General features: G+C 41.5%; 1 protein-coding gene and 1 long non-coding RNA gene across 51 annotated transcripts in view; one reads left to right on the plus strand and one right to left on the minus strand.

Moving 5' to 3' along the window:
* ATP9B (ATPase phospholipid transporting 9B (putative)) overlaps window positions 1-22,949 on the minus strand; it is a 296,871-nt gene that overhangs the window by 124,886 nt on the left and 149,036 nt on the right. Inside the window, exon 12 of one of the 50 annotated variants that reach the window (XM_065533596.2) lies at window positions 17,730-17,785. The exons of the other annotated variants lie outside the window; for them this stretch is intronic. Within the exon in view, the coding sequence (XP_065389668.1) occupies window positions 17,730-17,785 (56 nt within the window). The remainder of the gene's footprint in view (window positions 1-17,729; window positions 17,786-22,949) is intronic. 50 annotated transcript variants of the gene reach the window in all.
* Window positions 1,934-21,005, plus strand: LOC135968183 (uncharacterized). Its single transcript, XR_010582744.2, has 2 exons — window positions 1,934-2,013; window positions 20,811-21,005. It is a non-coding gene; the product is annotated as an uncharacterized lncRNA (long non-coding RNA).

Raw genomic sequence — 22,949 nt, forward strand, 5'->3', positions numbered from 1 at the left:
ACATTTCAAATAAATGAAACTCATGCACTAAATCTAAGTACTAAATTTTACAGCAACAACTTTTTCCATTACGAAGTTTAAATTAAAAGTATTACTTTTTAAAAAGTGATGCTACATAGTCTTTTTCCTTCTGAAGTTTATTATTTATTCTTTTTTGGATATGAACTACTAAGCCTTAAGTGTGTGTAGTACATGCAGACTGACCACACACTATAGATGTGTCTGAGCCATTATCGTTTATCACCTCAGTGATCTGCAAAATAAGAAGGGTTTCTTTTAGCCATTATAGTCTGTTGGGTCAATAATCTGTGCTTTAAGAATTCCCTAAATAAGTATCAGCACAACAATTCTTAATGTTGCAATTTACCACCTTAGTTCTTAAAAATCAAAACCTGTATTTATACAATAGACAATTTAAAGTCTATTCTGAAAGAATATTTCATAACCTACATGTTTACCTACCAAGAAATTTAACATTTTGCCTATTCTATACTCAGAATTTAAGGTTTTTCCCTTGCTTGCTATATAGTTATTATATAGAATGTTTTCCCTTGAACATTTAACATTAAAAGAGTACTGTATTTTTTGTATAAACAAGAAAAGTATTAACACAAGAATCAGCTACTAAACAGGGAAGCAAAACCACTTTTGAAACCAACATACGACACACAATTAAGAGACAAGGGAGTTCAAAGTAAACCCTCACACCTAGTTTACACAAACTGAAGCTACCCAACTTTTGTTGTTACAGGCAATGCATATTGTCACTCTGTCAGCAGACCTATATAAACATGTTTTAACGACAAAATTATTACTAAAATTTGCAAGCATATTACCTGCTAAGTTTGAAGGGGGCTTCATGAGTACAGAATGAGGTTATCTTCTTAAACTGCTGGACTTCTAGATCACTTGAGAAGGTTCAATACTGGCTCTAGCATTTTCTAAGACACGTATCCACTCACCAGAATTTGTTATAATCATCCATAATGTCAGAAAGTAGCATCATCTCTGAACACATGTATACATATATACACATCTCATGTTTGCCCTTACAAAACTCATGCTTTCTACCTTCATACAGGACAACCGGATTCCATCTGTTAGTGTGTGACAGCCTTTACTGATACATTAGAACCTTCATCAAAATAAATCAATGTATGAAAAGTCAGCAAATGCAAAACAACACAGTGGCTGAAAGGTAAGAAGTTAAAACTTTTATTTTTAGTAAGTATTATAAATTCATTTGTTATAAATTCTTTCAAATGTTCTCAACTTGTGATACATCAAAACCATATTTAAAACAAAAATAAGCATGTGAGAACATGCAAAATGATCTAGAAACTATTTGGAAATTTAATTTTTGCTCTACGTATAGAAATTACATTAAAATCCAGCACTGAATATTAAGGTAAGCCGATACCTTTTCTAATGTACATTATTCCTAATCGTATTTTACAATCACCACATTGTTTATCTGAAAATCAGGAGGCGGAGGAGGCTGAAGTGTAAGAGTCACTCTCATTCCAACACTACACTGCCGACCACCGCTGCACTGCTCACATCCTTCTCCGAGTCTCACACCTCACGCAGGCGGCTGGGAGGGGACGCCAGCGAGCGCGGGGAGTGCGGGGCGCGGCCAGCAGGGGGAGCGCGAGGCCGGCGCGCGTCCTGATCTCCGCAGACCCGCTCTCCGGAAAGCGCCGGCCATTTCTAACCCCGCTCTCCCGAAGGCGCCGGCCATTTCTAACCCAGCCAGTCCAGCACAATACATACACTCACTCGTTCATTCATTTCTGAAGAAAGCGTTACCCTGAATATATGTTTTGTCATGCAGAATGCAGGCCAGAGTCTACAGACTTGAACATCCTGGATTATGGGGGGTGGGAAGGGGCCCCAGAATAAAAATCTGGCATCTCATAAGAAGCCCTATTTCAAGACAGGACCTCGGAAATGCTGTGCACGGTCAGTAGGGTGGTGCCCTCCTAAGGCTTTTCGAAGATTCCGGGCTAGAAAGTAAGTTGATAACACTGTAACAACAGCTTCCTTAATGATTTCAAGATCCTGAATATATTTACCTTTTTTTTTGTCTTAGTATAGGAAGGCATCAATTTTAAGTGGTTTTGCCAAGACCAGTAACCAATTTAAAATAATTCCATTAATAACGTAAGCTATCTACTAACACCAGAAACCTCAAAATGCAACATCATTCATAGAAGTGGCATTTGGTTTTCAGTCTAACACACAGTTTATTTGGGTAATTTTATATTTAACAAATACTTTACAAAGAGCATGAACCTATTCTCTAAGCCTTACTATCTAAACACACAATACCCAGGACTTTAGGGGGGGGTCATAAAGCTCTCATTGTATTTTACAAACAAGCCAGCAAGCTCTGCAGGAACTCCAAGAAGAGCAGATCCCGCCAGTGGGGGGTGGGAGGTCACTGGACCTCAGGGTCCCCAGGAGCCCAGGAGTTCTGACTGCTTCATGCTTCTTTACAAGGCGCACACTCAAATACTTCTTGCCCCAAGGCATATAAAAAATAGAATCTATTCTAATAATAACTCTAAGTAGTACTGATACTGTAAAAGAAAGTCTCTTACTAGGAGACATAAAACTTTAAGAGACATAGTAAAGGGAAGACCATGGTTTTCTTTAAAATGATTTAAAATACAGGGCACTCATCTCTTTTCATTTTCTCAGTCTATTTCTAATAGTACACACTGAAGAGACTATGCTCTTCAGACATCTTTCTTCTGGGAGGTATCTGTCTTTTTATTTTACCCTGAATGTAGCAAGTCTTTATTTTAAATATCTCAGGGTAAGGTAGAAACATTCTTAAAATATACTTTCAAATATTCATTTAAGTATAATTTACAAAATATATTGCTGAACAAAAAACTTGTACAGTACTAAAATGTCATCAGATTCTATTAAAAACTCATGAAGAAAAGTACTAAGTATGTGGTCAGGGCTTCTAATGTCACAGTATTCTGAAATTCCCAAGCACAAGGTCTGTCTTTCCTTCAAAGAGCTTTGAACTCTTTTCAAGGAGCTTAAAAAAAAAATTACTTGATGTGTTTCTAGCGTTCAGAATGTGAGATACTGAAGAAATTATTCTGATAAGTAGCTTCGAAATGTTGGGCCACAGATGGTGGAAAAATGCTGAGATTCAGAAGAGAAAAACAGATGGGACGCTTCCTTTTCACAAGCAAAGTGAGTCCTTGCAAATGCAGGTGTACAGGAGGGCGGGGGTGGCCCAGCAGAGAGGCACCAGCCTAGCCCTGCTTCCATGGAGCCTGCCTGGAACATGGCCGTGAAAACGGTTTTAAAGAAACTGCAGAGCGGAGGGTGGGGTGGAGGGAAGACCACTTTCCACCTGCTTATTTCTCTTAGGAAATTTTAGAAAAGAGAATGGTTAAAAGATTATTAATAAACAAGATCACTAACTTTATAATTAAAACTTTAATTTCCAACCTAGATTATCTTCATAAGAGGTAATGATACAGATTAGTTGCTACAGTAAAGTGAGAAATTTCTTCAGTAATTAATTTCAAAACGTTGGCATCTGAATTCTTTCTTTGGCATGCCAACAAGTATAACACATTTAATGGTCTGTGCGAGGGAATTTACTAAACAGTATCAGTGAAAAGTATTTTTATATAAGATTCCAGAAAGTCTGGTTTCATTAAGGGCTACCTGAAACACTAAACATACCATTTGAAGTTGCTAATTGTTCTTGTAACAGTATCTTAGGAACCACCACAAAATGACAACGATCAGGAAAATCCCTGATTTTTCATTGAGCAGCTGGACCACACTGCTCAACTGTGGTCCAGCTGACTTCAGCATGTTTCCACCACCTTGATAGCCCACAAACAGCTGTATCAGAATCAGCACAGGAGAGAGGTTACAGGACGTAGTCAAGGACACAAGGCTGTCATTGTCAAGTAACATGTCACTCTCTCCTTCTGTGTTTCTTGGCTTATTGTGTAAATACGTGGGGATTTATGAGCCACTGGAAGATCTCCATCCCATTTTCCAGGTATCTGGCACCTACCACTATGTAAAATTACTCAAGACTATTTTTAAATCAAGAGTCATTAGCTGTCTTGACAAGATATATGACTAAAATATTTGCTGATCAGAACCACAATCAGTATTCTATTTAATTCCCCTTGCAATTAAATGCATATCACCGATTTATAATTATATTAAAAATGAGGATATATAAAATCTTGACCAGTGTCTAAAACACCTCAAAATTACTATCATCTTAAACAAAGTCACTAGATTCTGTACATTTTCTGTTCCGCCCACACATCTGCTTAACTAGCTATTAACCAGAAGTTAATAATAGGTAAATGTTTTAATTTTTAAGGCAGAATAGCAGAATTGCAGACATAGAATAGCAAAGAAAGAGAAAAAAGAATGAAGGATAGTTATAGCAGTCTAATAGCTAACTTTGAATTACTTCGTTTTCAAAAATCCATGGTTCTTAGGATTTGTATTCTTTTGTTTTGTAAGTAAAATGAACGTTAGCAGATTTGCCGAGAATTTTAAATGATAAAGGTATTATGGTTAAATAAACTTTTCATCTTGCATAATCACCCTTTTATTATTAAAACTGTCTATTTAAGAAGTTTATTACTGGTATCTTGGCAAAATGCAACATTATTTTAAACCATCTAAAAATTTTTTGTTGCTTTATGTCTTCAGAGACATTTTATGAGTCATTTCATACTTAATGGTTTGTAAGCAATCCCAAGAGTTGGGAATTGTGTGAAAAGTTGCTCAGATTGACAGATAAAGTGAAAAGGTCTGTATTAATTTCCAAATAAAGAAATGCATGGCGTGGTATCGCACGATGATTATACTCCAAAGTACCAATTAGAACGCATCAGAAAGTAGAGCAAGTTGACACTCTACAATAAAGCAAATAATTTCCAGTTGGAGGGGCAGAAAATGTTAATATGCAATGTTCAAGACTACAAGAATCTTTGTAAAAGGAAGTAGCTAATAAGGTTTAATGATGCATGTCAGGAAGCCACAGTATGTAGGGAAACACAGCTGGCTTCATTTTGTAAACTATTTGATATACACATCTTTCTCATTTGCGGTTATCAGCTGTGCAGTGCCATGGGGGACAGTTTAGACTTCAAATCAGGATATTCTTCTTGTTCTCTAAATTACAAGTAAAATACATTAATATAATATGGTGCTATAGGCTAGTGCCCTGACTACGGCTTATCAGTTTACGAGAGAGGATTAAAGAAGTCTTCTGTAAAATGCTGTGGAAACAATCTTGCCAGCCTAAATAGGCTACTAAGAACAAGAACCACTAAAACAATCATAAAACAGACAAAACGCTTGGATTTAGCGAATTAATAACCCTCACAAAATGGTCACCATTTTTCATACCTCAGGCATTAAAATAAAAACTGGCTGAAAATGCTCCTGCGTGAAACCACAGGCCTACGGCAGTGCTCACTCTCCTGCACACACAGGTGGGCGCAAGGAGGGGCCCACTCTAAAGGCAGCAGCATCGCAGTGCTGAGGGACTCCAACGTGCAGGTGACAGCAATTAGCAGCAGATGACAGCAGCCCTTGAATCTGTACCAGATGGCAGCGAAGGGTCACTGGGAGCCATCAACCTTCCACAAGGAAGCCCTTGTGTTTGGCGACTATCAAACTCTAAAGCTCTTAGAAACAAACTAATTATTCAACCACCAGAAGACAACCGCTAGGTCACAACGCTAATATCAGAACACTGTTCAAGCACTTAGAGTGCACTTATTCTAAATGTAATTACACATATTAGCTGTTAAAAACAAGCATGCTGCATAATGACGAAAAGGTTGCCCTAAACTCAAAGAGCTAAAATTCTGGTAATTAGTGAACTGTCTTATGGCAAAATACAGTCAACAGGTTCTAACTTTGGATGAATGCTGCTTGTAGTTAAAGCTAGAAACAGCCACTTTCTAAGTGAGACTCTGTATGGAACCTAATCAGCACCCTGGCTGATGACTGAAGGCCAGAAGAACTACAGAGAAAGAACGACATCTCTCAAGACAGACGATAGAGAAGCTGTGGGTCGTCCCACTACAGGGGATCTAAGAAAAGCCTGAAAATCTCAGAGTCGTTTGTCAAGGCTTCCTGCTCAAATGTTAAGTATCACCCTAGGTAGCGAGGCCAGAACAGAGGAGGGGCAGCAAGAGAATGGAAAGGCTGTGGATTCTCACACAGGACAAACCCATCTGTCCATGTACTACACAGAGAAAAAAATGCAGTCAAAATGCTTGAGACAACAAAACAATCAATGCGTAACTGATTTACCTTGACAAGACTAACTCCACACTAATAACTAATACATAAAACAGCTTACGTTTTGGTTTAAATGTATTAACAAATTATAATTGATTCATTTTTTTTCTCCTCATGACCACAAGCAGCTTTCAACCCAATAGCCCTTTACAATTAACAAGTGCTGCTGCTATTCAGCCTTCCTGACTCTGCCAGGTATTACTATGTCTATTCCACTTCTAAGGTTAGGTGCTTGGTCAAGAGCACACAGCTCATGGCAGATTGGAGACGGAGCAGCTCCCCGCCCCCAGCTTCAGCTCTGCATCCTTGGCCCGACACTGCCAAATGCCGAGGTTCCCAGGGCCCACTAGTATGCATTAGAGGTGACATTATTTTCCTTCTCATAATTGGATGTCTCTGGTTGAACTTTCTTGTTTTTTGAGGTGGAGTTTCACTCTTGTTGCCCAGGCTGGAGTGCCATGGCACAATCTTGGCTTCACTGCAACCTCTACCTCCCAGGTTCAAGTAATTCTCCTGCCTCAGCCTCCCCAGTAGCCGGAATTTACAGGCATGCACCACCACACCCAGCTAATTTTGTATTTTTAGTAGAGATGGGGTTTCTCCATGTTGGTCAGACTGGTCTTGAGCTCCCGCCGTCAGGTGATCCACCTGCCTCAGCCTCCCAAAGTGCTGGCATTACAGGCGTGAGCCTCTGTGCCCGGCCAGATCTTTCCATTCACTACTCAAACTTCCATTAGGCTCATGAAATATAAACAGGTTGAATTTTCTTTATCAAAATGTTTTTCTTTTACTATTTTTATTTGGATGTGGTAAACTCATGAAATAAAACAAGCTGAATTTTCTTTATTAAAATGTTTTTCTTTTACCATTTTTATTTGGATGTAGTAAAACTTCCTGCTCCACTGGTACCAATTACTATCCTTTGAGAAAAGGAGGACAGACTACATGAAATAATTAAATGTTGTAACCCAAATGACCTACCAAGGCAGCAGGCACTTAACAGAGGGGAATATTGAGCCCAGCAAAGTCACTGAGGGCAGTTGCCCTCGCCTTACTTCGCCGGCTTCTACTGGAGCTTTCTAGCTGGAGGGCTCTCCTCCTGTGCTGCCAAAATGGGCTCCGCTGAGAACACTCAGGAAGGTTCCAGAGAGCGCAGGCAGGCTTGGGTCTCAAGCTCTAGGAAGAGACCACGGGTGTGGGACCCCTGAGGCTTGGTGCTCTGCTGGTCACTGTTGATGGGGATGCAGGCAGAGTGAGCCCGCCCTCAGGAACCACATTCTCCCAGCTACATTCAGATGCCTCTTCGTTAATGCCTCAGTGTAATAGTTAACCGATGATCAACTGCCCTCACAAAACAATGCTCTCAAGAAAACAGCAAGGTGAGAAAACACATTCCTCCTGAAGAATTATCATGTAACTTACATGAAAAAAATTTACATGAGAAAAGAAACTGCAATCAAGTGCCTGAAATAAGCCCTGGTCCTCAGCTACCTCTTGCACAATGATGCATGCAGGGAAGCTGATTTTTCTTCCATTTCTTTTTACAAGCAGCATGGCACAATGCTAGACAATAGCGGCACAATGACTCCACGCTGAAGGAAATCATCCTCTGAAGACGATTTTAAGTGCCGTGACACCATCGTCCTACGTCCCTATCCCTGCCACAGGAGACTTGGCTGGTGGTGCTCATACCACAACCCACTCTGGGGCTTGGTTTTATGAGGATGGTTTGTGTACATCCATGGGTGGGCTCACAGTGTCTGCAAGAAACACAATAATTTAATTTGGTTTGTTGTAAATTCCCAACCTCTCTGTTTTGGTTTCAAGATGCAGCACTTGTCATGAATTGTGGAGTGGTGGAAATAAGAGGGCTGAAGGGGCACACACGGTGGTCCACAGTCCACAGTCCGCCCCAGGCACCTTCCTGCATGCTTTCTGCAGTTCTTTCACACTGTCCCACCTTGGATCTGGGCACATCTGTTCTCTGCCTGAAATGCCACCTTCCCTTCCCAGCTGACCCCGCTGTTTTGATGACTGGGGGTTGGGCTCAGCGGCTGGAGGCCTGAGCCTGCCTATCTGAGGCATGAAGCAGATAAACACTAACTGCTAATTTCAATGCCAGTTGTGACCTTCTTCTCGTTCTTACTGACATGATAAAAATACACCTATTTCTCCTTTGACCTGACTTGGTTACTTCTGATTCTCCCACTTAATCTGAAATCTGAGCAGTGCTTCCGTGTCATTGCCTGGGTGACCCCTGCAGATCTTTCCCGCTTTGGAAATCTATTAGCGGCTCCTCCGTGATCACCACAGATCACCACCCCAACAGCAAGAGGAGGAGGAAAATCATCCTCACTGCCTGTCCATACCTTGAGTTGGGGTAGAGACAGGAAGTGTGAAATCCAGGGCCCAGGGACGGGCCGGGGCACCACAGGCTGTGCCCACAGCTGCCGACACAGCAGAGCCCACCGGGGCGAATTGAGGAGAGATCAGAATGGGGCGGGAGCAGGGTCTGAATCACACTGACCACCTTAAGAGCAACCACCCTCCCAAGACCAGGGAGTGCACAGAGCGGGCACAGAAAGGGAGGAGCAACCTGGTCCTCAGAGTCCAGCTACAGCCCGGCCAGAACAGCAGCCGCCCACGCTGCTCCCAGGCAGGGGCCGGGCACATGCTCCCCGAGGTGTTCCTGGCCTGCACCGGAGACATGATGACCACAATCACCACCCTGCATAATCACCAGAACTGACCTCCCCACAGCCTTGAGATGACAGCAGCATTCAGACAACAGCAGCCACAAGATTATTGTGGAATTAGTTGCCCATGTTCTCATTAAAAAAAAAAAAAATCAGTTATCCAGTCAGGGTAAATTTCAACATGATAGTGCTCAACATCTGATTAGGATCTGTAATTAAAACGCAGAGTATATGAACTCAACATTTTTACTGTAGGCAACCAATTTGGAAATAAAATGCTTTTCTACTATTTAAAAATAAAAATACATCACCAAAAAAATTTTTAATTTTGAAATAGTAGCAAACAGAATATAAAAATTTTTTAAAGATAATAATTGAAATAATATCCAAAAATGTCAAAGTCAGGCACAGTGGCTCACGCCTGTAATTGCAATACTTTGGGAGGCCATGGCTGGAGGATCACTTGAGGTCAGGACTTTTGAGACCAGCCTAGGGAATACAGGAGGCCCAGTCTCTACAAAAAATAAAATATTAGCCAGGTATGATGGCATGTGCCTGTAGTCCCAGTTACTCAGGAGGCTGAGGTGTGAGGATGACTTTGGCCCAGGAGGTCGAGGCTGCAGTGAGCAGTGATCATGCCACTGAAATCCAGCCCAGGTGACACAGTAAGAACTTGTCTCAAAAAAAAAAAAAAAAAAAAAAAGTCAAATACTTAGAAATAAATCCAACAAAAGGTATACCAACCTCTACAGAGAACAATCATAAGACATTATTGAAAAATAAAGGGATACACAATATTTGTTGATTAAAAGACTTAATATTATAAAAATAATCTCTGAAGATCTATAGACATTTAAATGCAATCCCTAACTCCCTACAGCAATTAAAAATTATTAGCAAAGAAAGGGATCAGCAGACCAATCACAGGAAAGGGCCAAGATGTGCGTGCACCCACTGTGGGTGGACACTGACCCACACAGGGGAAGGGGCAGATTTTCGACAGTCACTTCTGGGTCAACTGGAAATCCACATGGGGGAAAAACAGAAACTGGGTCAGTACTTCTTCTTATACACAAAACCGAATTCTAGATGTTTAGAAATGTAACAGAAAAGAAACAATAAAACTTCAGAAGACAGTATGAGAGAGTATCTCCGTGACCTACGGTGGAGAAAGAGTTCTTAAACCATAAAAAAAAAAAAAAAGTTGATAAACAATGTTACAACTGAGAATTGCTACTCATCAAAACACCATGAAGAAAGCGAGAAGGCAAGCAACAGAGTGGGAGAAAACAACTCGGATATACAAAGAGCTCCTACAAAACAGCAAGAAAAAGACTAACAATTCAATGGGAAAATGAGCTATGAGCTAAGACTTTTATAGGAAATTCCCAAACCAAGACACCCCGACAGCCATGCCAATAAATACATGAATAAACCTCATAACTCATCCGAAAAATGAAAACTAAAAACCCAATGAGATATCACTACATCTCCACTAGAATGCTAAAATTAAAATAACATAAGATAGACAATACAAGTGTGGACAAGATTATAGGGAAACTTGAGTTCTCTTGCTTGACTGGGAAGAGTAAAAATCAGTACAATTATTATGTGAAATGAATACAGACACGCTATACGACCCAGGAATGCCACTCCCTAGGCACACACCTTACAGAAGGCATGCAGATTGCACCAAGAGATCTGTCTACACTATTTAGAGCAGAGGAATTCCTAACAGCAAAAAGCCCAAAGAACCCAGAGATCCAGGATGTAGAAATCGGTGGCTGCATACAATTACGGCTTCCTGATACAACAGAAGATATAAACATGTGCTGTGACACACAGCAACGGGAAACTTCACACATGCCTATGACTACACAAAAGGAGCCCAACACAAATGAATACATATGGTTTAATTCCATTTTTGTAAACTTTAAGAACAGACCAAAATAACTGGCCTGTTAGATAAGAGGATGGTGGTCACCTTGGTGAGAAAGGGACACTCCTGGGAAGGCGGGAGAATTCTGCTTCTTGACAAGTGTGACACACCATGAGTGGGTGCTCATTTTATGCTATTTAACTGAGCAGTGCAAGTTTTAAAACGTGTGCACTTTTGTTCACCGCTGTTGTCAATAATTTAAAAAACAAAAACCAAAAAAAGTGTCACAGAAAACAAGTATTATAATTGTTATTATGCAAAATTCAAATACTGACCAAAAGCTTCACAGCTGAACGGGAGTCTAGTTTATATTGCTCTATGGCTTAAGATAAAAAGTGTTAGTAATATGATATGTGGAGGAAGGTTATTTTACAGGAGAATTAAATTGGAGTAAAACTGGACTTAATGTCTTATAAGCTGCAAAATAAAGAGCATTTCTGAAACTTCAGAAAATGAGAGACTGATGAAGTTATATACAATAAGGCCAGGCACAGTGGCTCACACCTGTAATCCATCCTAGCACTCTGGGAAGCTGAGGCGGGCGGATCATCTGAGGTTAGGAGTTCGAGACTAGCCCGACCAATATGGTGAAACCCCGTCTCTACTAAAAATACAAAAATTAGCCAGGCATGGTCGCGGGCACCTGTAGTCCCAGCTACTTGGGAGGCTGAGACAGGAGAATTGCTTGAACCCAGGAGGTGGAGGTTGCAGTGAGCCGAGACTGCACCACTGAACTCCAGCCTAGGTGAGAGAGCGAGACTCCATCTCAAAAAATAAATACATAATATACAATATAAGCTTATAATACAAACATTTTAATAAAAGCTGAACCAAGGAAATCTTATACATAAAGCTGAACATGACAATAAACCAAATACCGTCCATTGATTATATTCCTAAGCTGCACAAACCCACGGTTGAAACTGCAGCCACAGCAGCCGCCCACAGCAGCACGCCCACAGCAGCACGCCCACAGCAGCACGCCCACAGCAGCACGCCCACAGCAGCACGTCCACAGCAGCCGCCCACAGCAGCACGCCCACCGCAAGCACGTCCACAGCAGCCGCCCACAGCAGCACGCCCACCGCAAGCACGTCCACAGCAGCACATCCACAGCAGCCGCCCACAGCAGCACGTCCACAGCAGCACGTCCACAGCAGCACACCCACAGCAGCCGCCCACAGCAGCACGCCCACAGCAAGCACGCCCACAGCAGCACGTCAACAGCAAGCACGCCCACAGCAGCCGCCCACAGCAGCACGTGCACAGCAGCCGCCCACAGCAGCCGCCCACAGCAAGCACGCCCACAGCAGCCGCCCACAGCAAGCACGCCCACAGCAGCCGCCCACAGCAAGCACGCCCACAGCAGCCGCCCACAGCAAGCACGCCCACAGCAGCCGCCCACAGCAAGCACGTCCACAGCAGCCGCCCACAGCAAGCACGTCCACAGCAGCCGCCCACAGCAGCACGCGCACAGCAGCCGCCCACAGCAAGCACGTCCACAGCAGCCGCCCACAGCAAGCACGCCCACAGCGGCGAAGCCAGCCGTGGACATCCCTGCAGAACACGCAGGAAGAAGTCCCGAGGAGCAGAGGCAGCAATCTACCTTCAACACGGCAGACAGATGAATACAAAGAAAAGGTGGCGGCATCTGCACAGGTGTAAATGCGTGTGCAGAAGCACACACTGACACACACCTCACTGCTCGAGGAACTCAGAATGGAAAAAGGTCAAGGGCGAGAAGACTTTCACATTCTAAATTTGAATGTGTTAAATTCAGAAGTTATTCCTTTCATGAAGTTAAAACACCCATGTTTACCTTTAATTTGTGGATTCTGAAGGCCTCTAGCTTCGTCTAAATAAACCATCCTCTGTATTCCCCCAGTCTAATCGGAACCTTCCCTACTCCCTCCCTCCCACTCTTCCTCTAATCCTGTTCCAAGACTGATTATATCCACTCCTGTTTCCACCAGCACTTACCTGTAGTTGACCCTTGAACAACAAGGGTTTGAACTGCAAGAGCACGGAGGCAGCAAGACCAACCCCTCTTCCTCCTCCTCAGCCTACTCAATTTGAAGACGATGAGGATGAAGACCTTTATGATGATCACGTCCACTGAATGAAGTGTGAATATATCTTTCCCTCTTATGATTTTCGTAATAGCATTCTTTTCTGTAGCTTATTGTAAGAATACAGTATCTATTTTACATACAAAACATGGGTGAACTGACAGTCTGTGTTACTGGTAAGGCTTGCAGTCAACAGTAGGTGAGTAGTTAAATTTGGGGAGAGTCAAAACTTATGCGTGGATTTCTGACTGCACAGGGGTCAGCACTTCTAATCCCTGTGCTGCTCATGGGTCACTGTATTTCCTTGTACCCTCTTCCTCCTGCTCATCGACAGCTGTAGCGACACACCTAAGCCCCTCTCCTGGGGGTGGCCTCATGCACGGGGTCTGGATAATTCACTGTGACAGGAAGTGTCTTACACGTGCCTTTCCCAGGCCAATGCTTTTATTTTCTCTGGCTCTTTGCCTTCAGTGTTGTTGTAGTTTGAATATTGTAAGCCAGGGTGTACATTTTATGGCATTTAACCAGCTTGGTGTCCTCTGAGCTTCGTGGATTTATGGTCTAGTGTCTTGGAAAGATCTCAGACCTATTATTTCAAATATTTCTTCTGCTGTATTCTTTCTTCTTCTCCAGGTATCCCCATTACACATATTCGTATCTTTTTTCTTGAGACAACACCTCTGTTGCCCAGGTGGAGTGCAGTGGCGTGATCTCGGCTCACTGAAACCTCTGCCTTCCAGATTCAAGTGATTCTCCTGCTTCAGCCTCCAGAGTAGCTGGAATTACAGGTGTGTGCTACCTTGCCTGGCTAATTTTTGCATTTTTAGTAGAGATGGGGTTTCACCATGCTGCCCAGGCTGGTCTTAATCTCATGGGCTCAAGCAATCCTCCCGCCTTGAACTCCCAAAGTGGTGAGATTATAGGCGTGAGCCACAATGCCCGGCCACATATTTGTATCTTCTGAAATTGTCCCACAGTTCTGGATGTCTTGTTCTTTTTATTTTTCCACTTTGACTCTTCTTACTTCTTAGTTTGGGAACTTTTCACTGGCCTGTCTTCAGGCTCACTGATTCACTCCTTGGCCACATCTGTCTACAAATAAGCCCTTCAAGGACACTCTTCATTTCTGTTACAATCATTTTGGTTTCTCGCAATGCCTTTGATTCTTTGGGTTTCCATCTCTGATTACAGTATCTCTCTGTTTTCCCGAATTGTCTACTTCTTCTATTCCAACCCTTAACATGTGTATCACAGTTCTTTTAGATTTCCTAGCTGGTAATTCCAAAATCTGCGTCATACCTGAGTCTGGCTATGATGCTTGCTTTGTTTCTTCAGACTGTTTATTTCCCACCTTTTAGCATATCTTGGAATGTCTGTTGAAAGCTGGACATGGCGTATGAGATAATAGGAGCTGAAGTAAACAAGCCTTTAGTGTGGGGCTTTGTGTTCATCTTGCCAGGAGCCAGCCGGTGTTCAGTGTCTGCTGTAGCTGTAGGTGTTAGGGGCTGCCAATTCCTCTCAGGTCCTTGGTTTTGCCTGTGCCCTTGACTTGGGCTTTCCTCAGAGATTCTGCACCTTGCTACTCTTTCACCGAGAACTCATGTTCATCACACTGAGCCCTGCTGGTGTGTGGGCAAGGTGTGGGGAAGGAGGAGCATGCTACAATGTTAAGAGTAAATCTCAGTTTTTTTAAATACTTTTTCAAATGCTTTTATTCTTTGGTTTTGCATTTCATACCAGAAAGCTAGCTTTCCCTGATATATGGTTACATAAGGGTAGTAATCAGTGATCAGTACACATAAAAATTATTTTAAAATTTAGCTCATTATATCCAAATTGTGCTTTCCTACACTGACATTGGCCTATGCTTAGTGCAGCTTTGGGATCATTTAGACCTAGATTCAAATCTCAGCTTTGTCACTTATTGGCCATATATAAGTTGTTCAAACTTCCTAAGCCTCAGTTTCATTTCTTTCTTTTTTCAAAATGGAGTGATAATATCTATCTTATGAAATTCTTGATTAAGGATTAAGTGAGCGAACACAAAAGTGCCTAGCAGTGAGAAATTTTTCTTTTATTCCCAAAAGTTAACAAATTAAACAGTGCACTAAAAAACCGACAATTGGGTTTTTGTTTTAGCACATATGAAGAACTAGTAACAGAAAAAAGATCAGTTTGTTCTCTTAAGTTCCATCCTATTCCATTTGCACATAAAAGAATGGAAACAGCCCACCCATTGCTTTGGCTTGATATGTGGCTCTTTTATTTATATTTTTTGCACGTTGTTGGCACTTAATAGTTTTCATACATGGGTTATTAGTCAAATCTTTTTTGTAAGTATACAATTTTAAACTATTTTATTAGTGCTTAACTTATTTCCATTTAATCTCGCACTAGTAACTAAATTTATAAAATATTTAATGAAAAGGCAATAATGATACTTTGTCATCAGAAAGATGCAGGTTTGAATCCCAATACTGGATGTGATCTTGGGCTAGCTGCATAATCTCCTCGGCAATTAAATGATGATAATAATTATTTAGCATGGTACATGGAACAAAAACACTCAAAAAAAAAAAAAGGTGTATGTCATCATCATCATTAAGTGATAGTAATATATTTAACCCTACATGGATTATATATGGGTTAACCTTATATGGGTTAAACCTGTAACCCATAAAGGTTACTCTTGGTGATTTCTAATTCTTTTATTATTATTATACTTTAAGTTCTATGGTACATGTGCACAACGTGCAGGTTTGTTACATATGTATACATGTGCTACGTTGGTGTGCTGCACCCATTAACTCGTCATTTACATTAGGTATGTCTCCTAATGCTATTATCTCCTAATGCTCCCCACCCCCCCCCCCCCCCACAATAGGACATGGTGTGTGATGTTCCCCTTCCTGTGTCCAAGTGATCTCATTGTTCAATTCCCACCTATGAGTGAGAACATGCGGTGTTTGGTTTTCTGTTCTTGTGATAGTTTGCTGAGAATCATGGTTTCCAGCTGCATCCATGTTCCTACAAAGGACACGAACTCATCCTTTTTTATGGCTGCATAGTATTCCATGGTATATATGTGCCACATTTTCTTAATCCTGTCTGTCACTGATGGATATTTGGGTTGATTCCAAGTCTTTGCTATTGTGAATAGTGCTGCAATAAACATACGTGTGCATGTGTCTTTATAGCAGCATGATTTATAATCCTTTGGGTATATACCCAGTAATGGGATGGCTGGGTCATATGGTACTTCTAGTTCTAGATCCTTGAGGAATCGCCACACTGTTTTCCACAATGGTTGAACTAGTTTACAGTCCCACCAACAGTATAAAAGTGTTTCTATTTCGCCACATCCTCTCCAGCACCTGTCGTTTCCTGATTTTTTAATGACTGCCATTCTAACTGGTGTGAGATGGTATCTCATTGTGGTTTTGATTTGCATTTCTCTGATGGCCAGTGATGATGAGCATTTTTTCATGTGTCTGTTGGCTGTATGAATGTCTTCTTTTGAGAATTGTCTGTTCATATCCTTTGCCCACTTTTTGATGGGGTTGTTTTTTTCTTGTACATTTGACTGAGTTCTTTGTAGGTTCTGGATATTATCCCTTTGTCAGATAAGTAGGTTGCAAAAATTTTCTCCCATTCTGTAGGTTGCCTGTTCACTCTGATGGTAGTTTCTTTTGCTGTGCAGAAGCTCTTTAGTTTAATTAAATCCCATTTGTCAATTTTGGCTTTTGCTGCCATTGCTTTTGGTGTTTTAGACATGAAGTCCTTGCCCATGCCTATGTCCTGAATGGTATTACCTAGGTTTTCTTCTAGGGTTTTTATGGTTTTAGGTCTAACATTTAAGTCTCTAATCCATCTTGAATTAATTTTCGTATAAGGAGTAAGGAAAGGATCCAGTTTCAGCTTTCTACTTAGGACTAGCCACTTTTCCCAGCACCATTTATTAAATAGGGAATCCTTTCCCCATTTCTTGTTTTTGTCAGGCTTGTCAAAGATCAGAATCTGTTTTTTAATGGGTCTGTGCCCCTGCACTCTACCCTTCATAAGTGTTTCTCGGCTCCCCCCACGATATCCCACACCATTAGCTGAGACAGGAAGACTAGAAGGCGCTGGAGTGAAAGAATTCCTTCCCCCAGGTGGGACAGACCTGGTAAGGTCTTCTCCCCTGAGCAACGACCCTCTTTACAGGGGACACACTACTCGTTCTTCCAGACCCAGGACGGGAGCTTTCTGGGAGCTTCCCTTTGAACTGGTAAGATTCCTGCATGTAAAGTTCACCAGAGTGTCCCCCCGAAGCCCCAAAAATGCAGCCCCCAAGTGTCTCCCTACGACGCTAGACGACATCCGCTCTTCACCACCAAGCTGCTTTGCATTCCACTGGCCTGATTCGCTCCAGTCTGCACCCCTCTTAGGGAAACATAAACTTCTGATACTCTCTGGCGTGGGGGGAGCGGGGAGTGCGGGGGGAGCGGGGAGTGCGGGGGGAGCGGGGAGTGCGGGGGGAGCGGGGAGTGCGGGGGGAGCGGGGAGTGCGGGGGGAGCGGGGAGTGCGGGGGGAGCGGGGAGTGCGGGGGGAGCGGGGAGTGCGGGGGGAGCGGGGAGTGCGGGGGGAGCGGGGAGTGCGGGGGCTGCCTCAAGCCCTCTAAGACTGCAGATACCATGCAGCAACCTAGGTCTGCGGCTCACCTCTCCAGCTGCCCATCTCCCAGAGTCATCTTGTTTCCACACCTCACTCGGGCATCCTGTGAAGAGAGGCAAGAGCCCCACACCCACATCAACCTTTCTTGCTCCTCCAATTCCTCTTCCTCTCTTTCCCAACACAGGCTATGATGGGAAGTCTACAAAGAGGAGTTAGGACTGTGCTCGCTCTTTCTTTCCTACTGTTTAGACTTTAAGCTCTATCTTGATTCCTTTAAGATGTGGCCTCCTGAATCTAAACAGTACACTTTCAAACCAAAATGCTCACTTGTGGTCAGGAGCAGTGGCTCACGCCTGTAATCCCAGGACTTTGCGGGGTCAAGGTAGGCTGATCGCTTGAGGTCAGGAGTTTGAGACCAGCCTGGCCAACATGGCAAAACCCCATCTCTGATAAAAATACAAAAATTTAGCCTGGTGTGGTGGCACATGCCTGTAGTCCCAGCTACTAGGGAAGCTGAGGCAGGAGAATCGCTTGAACCCGGGAGGCGGAGGTTGCAGCGAACTGAGATCACGCCACTGCACTCCGGCCCAGGTGACAGAGTGAGACTCCATCTCAGAAAAAAAAAAAGAAAGACTCACTTTAAAAATATTTCAATAGGTTTCTGGGGAATAAGTGGTGTTTGGTTACATTAGTAAGTTCTTTAATGGTGCTGTCTGAGATTTCGGTGCACCCATCACCAGAGTAGTGTACACTGTATCCAATGTGTAGTCTTTTATCCTTCACCTCCCTCCCACCCTTTCCCCCAAGTCCCCAAAGTACACTGTATCATTCTTATGCCTTTGCATATTCATAGCTTAGTTCCTGCTTATGGGTGAGAACATATGATGTTTGCTTTTCTATTCTTGAGTTACTTCACTTAGAATAATGGTCTCCAATTCCATCCAGGTTGTTGCAAATGCCATTATTTTGCTCCTTTTTATGGCTGAGCAGTATTCCATGGTGTGTGTGTGTGTGTGTGTATATATATATATTTGCTTTATCCACTCATTGATTCATGGGCATTTGAGCTGGTTTCATATTTCTGCAATTGTGAATTGTGCTGCTATAAACATGTGTGTGCAAGTGTCTTTTTTGTACAATGACTTATTTTCCTCTGGGTAGATACCCAGTAGTGGTATTGTTGGATCAAATGGTAGATCTACTTTTAGTTCTTTAAGGAATCTCCACGCTGCTTTCCATAGTGGCTGTACTAGCTTCCATTCCCACCAGCAGTGTAGAAGTGTTCCCTGTTCACCACGTCCACGCCAGCATCTGCTGGTTTTGATGATGGCCACGCTTGCAGGAGTAAGGTGGTGCTGCCCTGTGGCTTTGATTTGCATTTCCCTGATCATTCTCGATGCTGAGCATTGTTTCATACATTCACTGGCCATCTGTGGATCTTCTTTTCAGAACTGCCCATTCATGTCCTTAGCCCACTTTTTCATGGGATTGTTTGTTTTTTTTCTTGATGACTTGTGTTCCTTGTAGATTCTGAATATTAGTCCTTTGTCAGATGTATAGGTTGTGAAGATTTTCTCCCACTCTGTGGGCTGTCTGTTTACTCTGCTGATTATTTCTTTTGCTGTGCAGAAGCTTTTTAGTTTATGTCACATCTGTTTATCTTTGTCTTTGTTGCATTTGCTTTTGGGTTCTTGGTCATGAAGTCTTTGCCTAAGCCAATGTCTAGAAGGTATCTTCCAATGTTACTTTCTAGAATTTTTATGACTTCAGGTCTTAGATTTAAGTCTTCGATCCATCTTAAGTTGATTTTTGTATAAAGTGAGAGATGAGGCTTCTACATGTGGCTTGCCAATTATCCCAGCACCATTTGTTGAACAGGGTGTCCTCTACCCACTTTTATGTTTTTGTTTGCTTTGTCGGGTATCAGTTGACTGTAAGTATTTGGCTTTATTTCTGGGTTCTCTATTCTGTTCCATTGGTCTATATGCCTGTTTTTATCCAGTACCATGCAATTTGTTCTTTTTGCTTAGTCTTGCTTTGGCTATGCGAGCTCTTTTTTGGTTCCATATGAATTTTAGGATTGTTTTTTCCAGTTCTGTGAAGAATAATGGTGGTATTTTGATGAGAATTGCACTGAATTTGTAGATTACTTTTGCAGCATGGTCATCTTCATAATATTGATTCTACCCATCCATGAGCATGGGATGTGTTTCTATTTGTTTGTGTCATCTATGATTTCTTTCAGCAGTGTTTTGTAGTTTTCCTTGTAGAGGTCTCTCACCTCCTTGGTTAAGTATATTCCTGAGTATTACTTTTTTTTTTTTTTTTTTGCAGCTTTTATAAAAGGGGTTGAGTTTGTGATTTGATTCTCAGCTTGGTCACTGTTTGGTGTATAGCAGGGCTACTGATTTGTGTACATTAATTTTGTATCCTGAAACTTTGCTGAATTCATTTACTAGTTCTAGGAGCTTTTTGGATGAGTCTTCAGGGTTTTCTAGTCATAAGATCATGTCATCAGCAAACAGTGACAGTTTGACTTCCTCTTTAACAATCTGGATGTGCTTTATTTCCTTCTCTTGTCTGATTGCTGTGGTTAGGACTTCCAGCCAAGGAAACCTCCACTTTATTATAGAAAACTAATATTATGATATTAATAGTAACTTTTTAAATATTCTTTGAACTACTTACATCATTTTAAGTGGGAAAATAATTAAACTACACTTTATTCAGTCTTAGCACTTACACAAAGATCTTTCCTGATATATCTATAAATTTCATTTTATAAAAAGTAGATTCAGATATTGAGTTCCTTTTTTCCTTTAATGCACTAAACTCAATTTTAAGACAAAAACAGTACATGTAGTTACAACCTAGCATGTCAAACATCCTTAAAATGATTCAAAGTGTATATTAAATGAAATTATGCAAATACAAGTAACAGATACTTTCAAATGTCCAAGAATTCATTTAATTTTGTTTCAGCTTATTAGCATCCATAAATTATCTTTAAAATTATGATTTTTTTTTATCCAGAAAGCTAACGTTTAAGAATGTAATTTGAAAGAGAAATGATTACTGATTAAAGAATGCAAGGAAACTTGCCAATCTGGTTTTCTTCTTGCATCTAGAAACATGCAGCAGTAACCTGACAGGTCTGTGAAGATGGCAGTGTGCCCGTGCCGCCGGTAACACACCCATCTGCCTCTCTCGAAAGGACCGGGAAACAAACGCCTCGTCTGAGACTGAAATGAAGCCTGAGAAGCAGTCATTTTTCTTTATATTGTTTGGAATTAAAAACATATTAAATTGATCCATTATGAAAATTCTGCTCTCTATACTGTGTGTTTCAGACCATGTCTGTGTCTTAAGGCTATGAAACAATTTTTGTAATTGTAATAACAAACAAATTATTGACTTTAACTTAAGAAAACTGTTGCCTGAATGACTGAATATTCAACCAAAACAGATCCCTCCCTCAATTGTATCATACACAAGCTGTTCATTTCCACAGGTTAATGAACCTTATGTGGTACTGTTATATTTGGTTTGCTTTCTATTTCTGATTTTACATCTTTATTTTGTAGGGGTAGGAGAGTGCCCATGGTTCAGTTTTAGTAATTACATAATTCTATGTAACATGCTAGTGAGTTATTGACAGTACTGTACTGAAAAAAAACGTTATATTTCACATCAGCACCAACAGTAATATCAAGAGAAATCTGGTTATACAACTTAGAAGTCATAAGTGTGAATTGTAGCCGAGCTGCTACTTTTTTTTTTTTTTTTTTTTTTTGAGACAGGGTCTTGTACCGTCACCCAGGCTGGAGTGTAGTGGCACGATCTCAGCTCACTACAACCTCAACCTTCGGTTGAAGATCAAATGACCCTCCCACCTCAGCCTCCCAGGTAGTTTGTACCACAGGTGTGCCCTACCATGCCCACCTAATTTTTTTTTTTTTTTAGTAGAGACAGGGTTTCACCATGTTGCCCATGCTGGTCTCAAATTCCTGGCCTCAACTGATCTGCCTGCCTCGACTTCCCAAAGTGCTGAGATTACAGGCGAACCACGCCCGGCCAGCTTCTTCAATCCATTCATTAACTTTGAGGTTACTTAATTTAGAAAATTAATTTTTAAAAGCCAAAAATAGTATATCTGATACCAGAACAGCAAGTCACACCTTAAGTAAATCATTATTTATTATTTACTATGTGCAAAATATAGGGAAAGAGACAGAAGACAAATGTATCTATGACTTCCCACTTCTGATTATAATCTCTTTAAAGACTGTGTTTATTTCTAATCCCCAACCAATGACAGATGCAACAGGCAATCACCTTAAACAGGGATTATTTTGTTTACTGAATAACAGATTTAGAAAGGAAGGTAGTGCATCCTTCAGCAATTTTTTCCCTTGGCTTCACAGTAATGGGAGTTTGGTACAGCGGAAGTTGAGGAGATGGAAGTCCATGTAAAGAATGTTGTGTCAGCCCCTGTATTTATCCAGTATTTTCTGTGGAAAGATAAAAGTTCTCTCACAGTGAATTCTGTCTGTTCTATGGGCACAGGAGTCTGGTACAGCAGATGTGCAAAAAATTCTGCTCATCAAGCAAAATTTATCACTAGAGGAGAATTTGAGATATTCTGACAATAATTTCTCTTAAATCAATTGAAGCCAAATACTATTCCATACTCATCTAAAAGGCTATTTTTTGGGCTAATGATTTAAGTGGCTCTAATATGTCCTGCATTGATTCAATGATGAATTCATGTGTTCAGTTAATCAGCATTTATCAAATGCCTAACGTTTTTGTCTTATCACATTATGAGCTTTGGCTAATGTATACAAAGTGAACAAATATGAGATTTTAACCCTCAAGAAAGGAAACCATTTTTAAAAACGAGAGAATAGGTGCTTCCACGTGTTGCTGTCTTGCTTTCTCAACACAGTGCACACACATGCCTGGGCAGAGCAGTTAAAACTTCCTGAGAAGGCACAGAGCCAGGTACTGGGCTGGAGCCCATGTGCAGTGAGGAAGGAGAACAGTCAGGGAGTCTGGGGTGAGATGCTGAGGGATGTAAAGAGGGTCACCAGCTGGTAAGGCAAGGGATTGCTCACATCAGTAAATATAGTCAGTGTAATAATAAACCGGTTTCTTACTGTCAGGGAAGGAGTTACAATGTGGGAACAAAAAAATAGAAGAAACCCCTGGATTTATCATCCATCCACCCATCCACTTATATACTTGTCTACCCACCTACCCACTCA

The sequence above is a fragment of the Macaca fascicularis genome, chromosome 18 (genome assembly GCF_037993035.2).
Source record: "Macaca fascicularis isolate 582-1 chromosome 18, T2T-MFA8v1.1".
NCBI lineage: Eukaryota > Metazoa > Chordata > Mammalia > Primates > Cercopithecidae > Macaca > Macaca fascicularis.